General features: G+C 37.7%; 1 protein-coding gene across 1 annotated transcript; it reads right to left on the reverse strand.

Moving 5' to 3' along the window:
- Window positions 1-4,163: 4,163 nt before the first annotated feature.
- Window positions 4,164-11,221, reverse strand: RFXAP (regulatory factor X associated protein). Its single transcript, XM_074302461.1, has 4 exons — window positions 11,195-11,221; window positions 10,331-11,107; window positions 7,957-8,064; window positions 4,164-5,506 (listed from the first exon to the last, which is right to left on the reverse strand). Exons 1-4 carry the CDS (start codon window positions 11,219-11,221, stop codon window positions 5,393-5,395), a joined length of 1,026 nt encoding a protein of 341 aa, XP_074158562.1. The 3' UTR covers window positions 4,164-5,392.
- Between the last annotated feature and the right edge of the window lie 397 nt (window positions 11,222-11,618).

Here is an 11,618-nt window from a genome sequence, read left to right on the forward strand (position 1 = left end):
GATCCCTAAGTGCAAGCCTGTGGGACTGGAAGGACAAGGTATTCCTCTAAAGTAACAGGGGCGATAGAGGGCACAGAGTTTAGGGGAAAATATGATTTGTTCTGTTTTGGACATAATGAATTTAAGATATCTATTGGATATCCAATTCACAATGTCTAAAAAGTGATTGGAAATGTCAGATTGGGGGGTCAACAGAGGGTTTAGGACGGGATAGGGAAATGTGAAAATCAATGGCATACACTCTCCAACTGAAAAATGGTCAAAGGATATGGACAATTTTCAGATGATGAAATTGAAACTATTTCAACTCATATAAAAAGGTGCTCCAAATCAAATTAAGACAACTCTGAGATACCACTACATACCTGTCAGATTGGCTAAGATGACAGGAAAAGATAATGATGAATGTTGGAGGGGATGTAGGAAAACTGGGATATTAATGCATTGTTGGTGGAGTTGTGAATGGATCCAACCATTCTGGAGAGCAGTTTAGAACTATGTTCAAAAAGTTATCAAACTGTGCATATCCTTTGATCCAGCAGTGTTTCTACTAGGCTTATATCCCAAAGAAATATTAAAGAAGGGAAAGGGACCTATATGTGCAAAAATGTTTGTTGCAGCCCTTTTTGTAGTGGCTAGAAACTGGAAACTGAGTAGATGCCCATCAATTGGAGAATGGCTGAATAAAATGTGGTATATGAATATTATGGAATATTATTGTTCTGTAAGAAATGACCACTAGGAGGATTTCAGAAAGGTCTGAAGAAACTTACATGAACTGATGCTGAGTAAAATGAGCAGGAGCAGATCATTATATACTTCAACAACAATACTATATGAGGATCAATTCCCTAACCTCTCTTCGGCAATGAGAGGATACAAATCAGTTCCAATTGATCAGTGATGAACAGAATCAAAGAACGAAAGAACACTGGGAAATGAATGTGGACTGCTTGCATTTCTGTTTTTCTTCCCAGGTTATTTTTACCTTTCTAAATCCTATTTTTCTTGTGCAACAAGAGAATTGTATAAATATGTACACATATATTATATTTAAGATATACTTTAATATGTTTAACATGTATGAGACTACCTGCTAAATAGGGGAGGGGGTAGAGGGAAGGATGGGAAAAGCTGGAGCAGAAGTATTTGCAAGGGTCAATGTTGAAAAATTACCCATGCATATGTTCTGTCAATAAAATGCTATAATAAAAAAAGAAAATCAATGGCATAGAGATGGGTATTAAAAACTTGGGAGCTGATGAGTTGACCAAGTGAAATAGTATAGAAAAGAGTGATTAATGATGTCAAAGCTGTAGAGAAAAAAAGAGACTGAGGATGGAAAAATGTCATTGGATATGGAAACAAAACAATCATGAATAATTTTGAGGAAAATAGTGGTAATGGAAGGTCTGAAGTCAGATTGTTACGATTCAAGAAGATTGAGAAATAGAGATACCTGTTATAGATAATCTTTTTGAGGATCAATGGAACAGAATAAATAGACCAGTATCAATCAAATATATATAAAAGATTAGTGTTTGATAAACATAAAGAAAATATGAACTTAGAACAGATTTAACAAATATACTTGGAACATTAGTTGGTAATCTGAGAGGAAAAGGTCCATATTTTACATCATACACTCCTGCACAGAATTATAAAAATGATGAAATAAAATGAAATAAAATACTTTGATTGTGGGAGTTTTTTTTTCAATTCAACAAAAGCAATTATTAGGGAGAAGATAGATGTGCTTGATTACATGAGAACAAAACATTTCTGTACAACATATTTTAATTATATGTATGCATATATATATATATATGTAAGAAAAATAATGATTGTGAAAAACATTCATAGCAAATATGACATGTAAAAGCTTGACCTTTAAAATATATAAGGAAGCTTATTTTAAAAAAAAAGACTGGTTCTTCTTACTTATACCACCTTGGAAGTACTGGGGCCTATGCCACTCTGATAGATAAGGAAACTTGGGAACTTTAACCTGCTCTGTTTGTGACTCATGCTGATTTGTTTCTCTTTAAGCAACCTAATAGCATTACTTCACCCTAAATTCCCACTGCAGACTCACTCTATTAATGTCAAACTTAGTGCAGATGTATAGCCCAATTCTGCAGCTCAGAATTCCCAAGCTCAATCTGGCAAGAAACTTGTTAAGGAATAATAGTAATTCCCAGTCCATAATGAACAAAGGTCAAATAATATGAATAATTTTTTTCAAAAGAAATACAAACTTAATAACTATTTGAAAAAAACCTTCAATATCAATAATAATCAAAGATAAAACAATTTTGAGCTATAATCTCATACCCACAAAATTGGTTAAAAAACAATCAAAAGCAAAAACCCTCATTGCTGGCATACTTACTGATTGTTAATAAAATTGAAGAATCTTTTTTCAATAGTCATCTGGCAAAACAAGCATTTATTAAGAATTTACTATTAGGGTGCTATGGCAAATGTTAGGTTCTTCTTTCAGTTTATATTCTAATGGAGGAAACAAGATGCAAACTAGTATTTTCAGAAACATAAAATATTTACAAGGTAAATGGGAGGTAATGTTGGAGGATAAGCACTAGCAGTTGCAGGAAGTAGGGGATCCCGATACAGAAAGACTGCCTGAAGAAGACAGGTTGTGTGCTGAGTCATGAAAGAATCCAGAAAATAACAGGCATAAGGGATAACCAGTATACAAAATATACAACAGAAATGACAGTCACAGCTTTCACAAAATACGTGGGCATTAGCTTAAGGAAGAGATACCCTTCTTCCTTTTTTTCCTTATGGAAATTGTTGAGATGATACTGTCAGATCTGTACTTAAGGAAGATCATTTTATAGCTGAATGCTGGATAGTTGGAAGAGGAGGGAGCTTTAAGGGCAGGGAGCTCAGTCAGCAGGCTATTCCAAGTCTATGTGTGAGGTGACACACATTGCACAAAGGTGTTGTGAAACAATGTATGAGATGTTGCAGAGTACGAAGTAAGACTGAAAAGGTGAAGTGAGGGTGAGGCAGTTGAAGGTGACAAGACTGTGATCCTAAGTGTCGCCCTTGAAGTAAAGGGGAAATTAGAAAAAGGTTTGTGGAAGAAAGATGAGCACTCTCTTAGATGGGTTGTTTAAGATATCTATGAGACATGTAGTTCAAAATGTCCAAGAGGCATTTGATGATGTGGGACTGGAGGTCAGAAGAGAGGTTAGGGATGGAAAAATAGATGGGGTTCATTTGCATAGAAGCTGAGGAAATCGTCAAAAGAGAATACAGGAAAGAGAACCAAACACAGGCCCTTGGGGAGCACTCAAGATTGTGAATGAATATCCAGCAAAGGACGCTGAAATGGGGAAATCAGGTAGGTAAAAAAACCATTCTTTAAAACCTGGAGAAGACAAAGTATACAGGAGAAGAGGGCGATAATGGTGAAGGCTGCAGAGAGATGAAGAGGGACGGTGACTGAGGAAAGGCCATGAAATTATTGATAACTTTGAAGATAACTGTTTCAGTTAATGAGATGATTCTCCCTGATGCAGTTTGGTTCATGGTTTTCCTTCCCACTTCAACTCCTGGACTCTTAATAGACAACTTCAAGATACACGTTGCTGTCTCTTCTCATACCCTAATCCCTGTTCCTGAATCTACTCAACTGTCATGGCCTGCTCCTCAACTCCCCACCAGGTCACACACGGCTATTCTTGCCATCACCCACAATTATTCCACTTTCAAATCCAAGATCCAAGAATTCCAAAATTCTTTTATCTGAACATAATCTTTTCTTCTCTTCCTCTGCCCTACTTTTCTTCCTCACCATTACCTTCAATTTTTTCCTTATCCAACTTTGTTCTATCCTGGGATATGTATTCTAACATAACTCTTATTACCCAATTCCTAATAGCAGCATGGATTATGTCTTAACGTCTAAATTTTTAAAGTCATTTAAAAAAAATTCAGGTTTCAAATATAAAGCCCTTTCCCTAATTCTACCAAAGAAGCAAAAGTTATCTTCAATTTTTAAGCTTCAACACAGGTTTGGATTTCCTGACTAACCAACTATGTTTATTTGACAGCATGACAATGACTAATTTAACTTAACCCTTTCTACAGACTAAAGTGGCTAAATATATGAATAAATTACAATTGAAAAGTACACAAAATTTTATTTTATTATTTTTTCACCAGTATTTAATTATAAAGTCTATACATATAAAATGAAGAATACTTTCTGAATGCTTATCAGAGAGCTTTGTTTGTACAGACCATAGCTTAAAAACCATCTTACCAAAAAAACCAACATATTTCCAAACAAGCCAGTCTGATACACATTTGGCATGAAGATGTACACAGTATAGGGGTAAAAATTTTTTGGGGGAAGCTATGATTAGATATGTTGTTTTGTTAGGTTAGGAAGAAAGGATAAAGGTATCTCACTTCATTGTTTGGGTATCTATTTAATAGTAACAATTCTGAAATGACTCATTTAAAAAAAATAATTAAAAAATAGGAGTTTTCCCTCCTCAAAATTTTCCATTGGAAAAAAAAATTGCATAATAAGTAATAAATCTGTGCCAATTTTATCAGGGAATTAGTGAACAAGGTGAGCCAGACACAATCTCCATCAACCATAAATTCTGCACTTCAGAATACCTGCTTCCATTGAGATCACATCTAATAGTTTGCATACAAAGCCAATTAGGTAATCAAGCAGTTTCTTCTGTATTTTCTTCATTCCAATTTCCTTTGTGAAGTCATTTTTTTGATATAGTAGGACATTTCTGAAGTCAGGAGCATACCAGTCTCCTAGAGCAGCTGATTATTAGCACTCTTCTTCTTATATATGTATATACACACTCTATATTTACTTCCTTATTAACTCAAGGTGTGTGTAGAAAAGCATAAATAAGATTATTCCTGAGCACAGGCCTTCTGAAGAATGTCCAAGCTATATTTTGCCATACTCAGTGGCTAGACAATAAAAGATCAATATCTATTACTTTCACAACTTCCACAGAAAGTATCTCGTTTCCTTCATTAATAATAAACTTAAGAACGACCATATATTTATGATCTTTTGCCTGATAACTTTTTGAGAAACTTGGGGTATTTTCAAAATTAAAGTTGAAAAATGTTTTAAAAACAAAGTTAAATGGAGGTTTGGAAATATAATGTAGGACCAGATTCTTTCAAAATCCAGATTCCCACAAAATCTAAAAATCCATCACAAGAAAACAAATATATCTATTTCCAGGAGAAGATTTTATAACAATCATATCCATGTCCTCTATTTGACTGCTATATTCTATTTCTCTTCAATATAAAAATATCTTCAGTCAGTATAGTAAGATATTAAACCTGTGGATAGCCTCAATTAGTCCCTTCACACTGATGCTCCAGGAAACTGTTGTTGTTGTCTTTGTTCCAAAACTTGTTGATTTAGTAGTTGTTGCTGTGTCTGAAGAAACTGTACAACTTCTGGACTTCTTAATAGTGCCTTAGAAGAAGAAAAAAATAGTACAATGCACTTATTTATATACTCATTTTATATTAATAATCTAGCATCATCCAGGTTAAAAGTTTCATATTGAGAATTACAACATAAAACAAATCTATAAATAAATAAAACTTTTTATATTTAATATCTGATGCTAAAGTCAAATTATTGATACCTATGTTAACAGGGTCACCATTTGCATTAAGTCAGAATCTATGAGCATACATTATGACACTTAAAGATAGAATTCATTCAGAGAAGCAGAAAAAAAGAAAAGAAAACAAGAACTATTAAAAATTGAAGGAATACGAGCTATTTCAATAGTTTCAATAGTTGGTTAAACAGTATGGTGTATTGAAAAGAAAACCAGTCTCAAACCAAGAACAAGGTCTTGATTTCCACATACTGGTCTCTGTGATCTAGTAAAATAGACAAAACAATCTCAATCTCATTTTCATTAACTGGAAAATATAGTTGTGACAGGAGTGGATTCTCTCTAATGTTTCATTCAATTCTAATATTAGATAATTCCATCATTGTACATGTCTATTAAAACCCTAAAAAATACTCTGATGTTAAATTTAATTCTTAGAGTTCCTATCTTATTTTCAAACAGATCATAAAATGATCATTAACTTAATATTTATTGTAAACAATAAATTTTATTAAGACCAATAATTGCCACCTTTTCTAAATATTTATTTCCTATTTTTTCCCCTGAGGCACTTGGGAAGTGACTTGCCTAGGGTCACATAGCTAGGAAGTAAGGATCTGAAGACAAATTTGAACTCAGGTCCTCTTGACTTCTGGGATGGTGCTCTATCCACTGAGCCCCCTAGATGCCCCTCTTTCCTAAATTTCATCACAGGATTTCTTACTATTAAATTTTAATAGTACATTCAAACATAAATATTCATATCTTTTCAACTAGAAAAAAAATTTTTGACCCTTATGCCAAACAAATTCTAATGTATAATTCTTTATGCCACTAATTTATTAAATCTAATTTAATGCTAATTTAAATAATAATTTAATAAAATTATCAATTGCTCAAAGCAAATAGGACTAATAATTTTTATTTGAGGAAATTATAATTTAGATGAGATCATTTGCACACAAAATTTAATTTGTGATGTTCAAACAAACAATTCTAAACAAACTTTGAATGTAGTAGTTTCTCTATGTAAAAAGTAAATGTTTCTGAAAAGCCTACTGCTATTTAGGCTAATCCTGACCTAATCAAAGATATATGATATCAATTAACAAGCATTTAGTAAATTGCTACATATGTCAGGGAACAGGTTCAAAATTCAAAGAAATAATCTCTTCTCTCAAAGACTTTACATTCTAACAAGAAAACAAAGGTATACAGAAAAAATTTTAAGACAATAAATAAAAAGTAGTTATGTCAGAAAAATAGTTTGGAATAGATGACAGCAATTGGTAGGATCAGGATAATGTTCATAAAGACATTAGTTTCTGAATTTGTGTCTAGAAGTAAGGGAGGGATTCTATCAGGTATTGGTGAATAGGGAATGAATTCTAGTGTTAAGTGACAGCAAGAGCAAAGGCACAAACTAGGGAAAATGTCATCTCCATTTTGGCTAGATTGGGGAGAACAGAAGATAAAATAATTTACAAAGGCTGGAAAGAGACTGGGGCCAAATTGTGAAGGACTTTTAAAAGTGAAATACAATAGTTGTCCTATAGACAATGGTGAAACTGAGGATATTAGGAAAGTGATATAGTCAGATATGGACTTAAAAAATCATTTTAACAGTACTAGATGACTGAAATGGGAAAAATGAGACAGGAAGACCAATGAGGAGGCTACTGAAGTTATATAGAGAAGAGGTAATAAGGACCTCAAGTAGCATGTCATAAGAAAGGCTCTATTAGAGATGTTGTAGAGGTGGAAATATCAAAATGTGACAATTGAATGGATGTGTAGGGAAAGGAAGAATGAGAAGCTGAGGCTAATACTGAGGTTACAAATCTGACAGACTGGGAAAAGGGTAGTGCCTAGACCAAAGAGAGAGAGAGAGAGAGAGAGAGAGAGAGAGAGAGAGAGAGAGAAAGAGAGAGAGAGAGAGGAAATTTAGAAGAGATATTGATATCTCCTGAAACTAGATCAAAATTTATAATGGAAGTACTCAGACCAACATAATTGAAAGTAACACTAAAGTAGAATTAAACTGAAATTCCATTTTGTTCAAATAACCAAATGATTTATAAACAGGCTTTCACTAAAGATCATTTTCCCAACATGATGGGTCTATGATATGATCCTTAAAGATATTCTTTTATCAAGGTTCCAGTATGTAAAAATAAAACAAATTTACGTGTCAGTAAGTTTATAAAGCTTCAGTTATCTCTCAAAGGTTAAAACAAAACAGAGAAAAAGTCATGTTTTAGATTTGCTTCAATTTTACAAAAGAATTCATATTTACCAGCCGTTTTTGATTTAGCACTTGCTCTAAGAGAGTGGGTCTTGCAGGACGATCTCCAACAGAACCAGTTCTTTGTTTTCCAGTGGATGAGGAGCCATCTGTGCTTTCCTAAAGTAAATGATAAAATAAATTTTTTTTGTTTATAGTCTGACCTATTTCTTAGCACCTGTAGTCAAATCTAAACATTACATGGTACCCCTAAACAATCTGACACCAATCTTATTAAAGTTTAACATCTAGACCTAGTCCAACCCTCTAATTTTGAACATAAAGACACTTCTCTCCTAGTACTGAAGATCTCAACGTCCCCATGTTAAAAATTACAGGGTTAGACTAGATCTGGACATTATACCTTACACATAATATAAGGCATTATTCATAATTTTTCTTATTTTTCAATATCAATATTCAATATATGACCTTTGGTCATATCTTTCTCCTGACTATATGCCTGCCTCCATGCTGCCTACCTGCATCCTATCCATCCTTCAAATCCTAAGGCCAAGTATTCCCTTTGCCAGGAAGCCTCTCATAAACATTCCAGTGATCTCCCTTTGTAACTAAACACCTCTCCCATGAAACTTGAATGGTTTTTATAGATATAAATTTCTTCTCAACAAGAATATAAACTTTTTGAAGATAAGACTCATGTCTTCAAAATCCTTGTGGCCTATTTTAAAAGCCAGTTTATGTAAAAAATAAGTGCCAATCAAGTACTTTCACATTATCCCCATAAAGAAATGAGGTTCTAAAGATTTTCAATGACTTACTCAGGGTCACATAGGTACTAAGTTATCTGAGGCAGGTTTTAAACCGAATTCTCCTGATGACAAGTACAGATCTCTTCATTCTAGTTGACTACTCAAGAAGTAAAAATCTCCTATATCAATTTGGAAGGGAGCTTAAAAATGAATTAGTGTAACATGCAGAAATCTGAAACATTCTGGACTGATTATCATTTATCTTCAAGCTTGTAAGAACCATTCGCTTAACTGCTCCAGGATCATCTCTGGGTCTCAACAACCTCAACTGTGAAGATCATCCTTCCTGCATTTCCTACTTTATAGAATCCTTGCTAGGGAAGAGCTATAGAGATATCTTAAGTCAACAAGCATTTATTTAATGCCAACTATATGCCACTTGCTGTGCTAAGCACTGAGAATACAGAAAAGTAAGACAGTCCTTGCTGTTAAGGAGCTCACTGAGAATTCTTCTTTCTACAGAGCAAAATCTGCTGCCTTCAAGAATTAAAGCCTTTCTGGTAAACTGGTAGCTATCGCAGCAATCCAAGTCAAACAATGCAAATATATTGAGATGTTTCTGGAATGCTTCTTCTTTTGGAGGAATAACACAAATTACTGACAGAAAGGAAGACAATTAAGCTTCTAACATGTCAATTGAACTTGATTTTCTACAGACCTTCAACAATTATTCTCATCATAATCTGTTCAAAATATTCTAGCTCATACCCCTCTCCCCAGGTGAAACGTCTGTTTTGTTGTCTGATCATATATAACATTTATATAGTGCTTTAAGATTTGCAAAGAGCTTTAATAATAACTGCTCCCATTTATATAAGGCTTACTATGTATCAGATGCTAAATTAAACATTTCACAATTATCTTATTTGGCAATAACTCTGGGAGGGAGGTGCCCATTTTACAGATGAGAAAACTGAAGCAGGAAGTGATTTGATGAGTCATTTATCTTCAGTAACTCCTAAGATTAAGTGACTTTTAGAGATTCAGAGAAACAGTTCTCACAGCTTTTAATTGTCTGAAGATTAAAACTCTAGTCTTTCTGTTGGACCCTGCAATCTCTATCATTTTATCAAACCGAGATCCCGTATGCACACCTTAAAATGCTTCATTATTTTAGTGCCGGTGATCACGTCCCATAAGTCTTGGTGCAATTTAATAAGTTTTAAGACTTTGGGGACACTCAGTGATTGACAGCTAAACGCTGACCGTGTGCCAGGCACTGTGAGAAGCGCTTTCATTTCACTTGACTGTCCTAACAATCCTTCAGGAGTACTATTATCACGCCCCTTTTACAGGAGAGGAAACTGAGGCACAAGGCGATTGCTAATCGATTTGCCCCAGGGTCACCACTTAGCACCTGAGGCCAAATTTGAACTCAGATTCCCAACTCCAGGAGCAGCGCTCCACGCACTGTCCCGCGGGTCACTCAATAAGCATTTATTAAGGGCTTAATAAATACGGCAGGCACTGCCTAAGGAGAGGCTCTGAGCTTGCAAACTTTAGTATAAACTTGTGCAGAAATCGGTTCCCGCCACTGTGCACAGACAGCTCGGGCTGCAGCGCCCGAACACCTGCCCCTGGGGGCCCCGGGGATCCCCGGCGGGTGGCGGTACCTCGAGCTTGACGCTGCCCGTGCCGCCGCCGCCGCCGCCAGCGCCCACGGCGGCCCCAGTGCCAGCCAAGCTCAGGGCCTGGTCGTTCTTCTTCTTCTTGTACTTGTCCTTGTACATCTTGTTGCGATGCTTCTTGCACATCCACGGCTTGCGCTGCTTCGCCACCTGGCTCGTGGTCTCGCTGCAGCCCTCGTAGGTGCACGTCTTGCTCACGCTGCCGCCGCCGCTCCCGCCTGCGATCCCCGCGGACGCCCGGCCGCCTTCGCCCCCGGAGTGAATCTCCTCGTCTTCCAGTTCCTCGGGGCTGGCCGTGCTCTCGCCGCCCCCCGGGGGGTCTGAGGTGTCTAGGAGGTCGGCCTCGTCCTCGGCGGCCTCGTCCTCCGCATCTCCCGCCACTTCATACAGGGGCACGGGGTTCTCGGCCGCGCTGCCGCCCCCCGGGACTGGGGTCACGGTCGGGGTCGGAGTCGGGGTGACCGAGGCCGCAGGAGCGGGGCTCGGCCGCAGGATGGCGCCCGCTGCCGCTCCCACCCCGGCCGCCTCCTCCCGACTGCCGCAGGGCTGCATGACCAGCAGGGTGAGCTGCGGGGCTGGGGGGGCGGCGGCGCCGCCTGTCCCCGCCGATTCGATGCCCTGCTGTGCCTCCGTCCCGAGGGCTCCCGTGGGAAGCAGACCACCCGGCTCTCTCCCTGGACAGCCCCAACGCCAGCGCCCGCAGCGCCCGGGAGGGCCTAAAGTCGGGCACAAAGCAGCTTTTCTCTCTGCGCCTGCGCGGCCCTAGGAAGCCGGACGCGGGTATCAGAGAGGCGGGCGTTTGAAAGCCTGGCGGGACAAAGCAACTAGACTTTCTGAGGGACTGCGTACAGAAGGCAGGCTTGAGAGACTGCGCATGTGCGGCAATGAGGCTTCTGACTTCTAGAGGCCACCGTGAACCAGAAAGGAGGGTTACCCGGATGTACTCTTATAATCTTATCCGGGGGATGCAGATTCGAGGCGTTTTCGTCATGCACTCCTTGAACCTCGGGTGTACTTTGCCATTGGTTTCTCCACCCCTGCCCATACTCGCTGCTCCAACCTTTCCTTCTTAGTCCTAACATATATTCCATCAAGTCCTCTCCTTATTATAACTTAATAATCCTGCTTATTCCCACTTCTGTGACATTGAAACAAATTCCTTATTCCTCTTCCCTCCCGACCCCTCTCTCACTATGTTTACAGTGGGAAAGATTGCTCAGGACCTTTTTTATTCTGAGTGGAAGGAGTTTCCTCGCCTGGATGTTCCTTGTGT

This window comes from Sminthopsis crassicaudata, chromosome 3 (genome assembly GCF_048593235.1).
Source record: "Sminthopsis crassicaudata isolate SCR6 chromosome 3, ASM4859323v1, whole genome shotgun sequence".
Lineage (NCBI taxonomy): Eukaryota > Metazoa > Chordata > Mammalia > Dasyuromorphia > Dasyuridae > Sminthopsis > Sminthopsis crassicaudata.

What these genes read in the sequence shown, in the direction of transcription:
- RFXAP (XM_074302461.1), bottom strand. Translation starts at nt 11,221, where the DNA reads ATGCGCAGTCTCTCAAGCCTGCCTTCT. An exon ending in GTCTCTCAAGCCTGCCTTCT is followed by an intron (nt 11,108 to 11,194) that starts GTACGCAGTCCC and finishes CCGGCTTCCTAG; the next exon opens with GGCCGCGCAGGCGCAGAGAG. An exon ending in CGGGCAGCGTCAAGCTCGAG is followed by an intron (nt 8,065 to 10,330) that starts GTACCGCCACCC and finishes CATTTACTTTAG; the next exon opens with GAAAGCACAGATGGCTCCTC.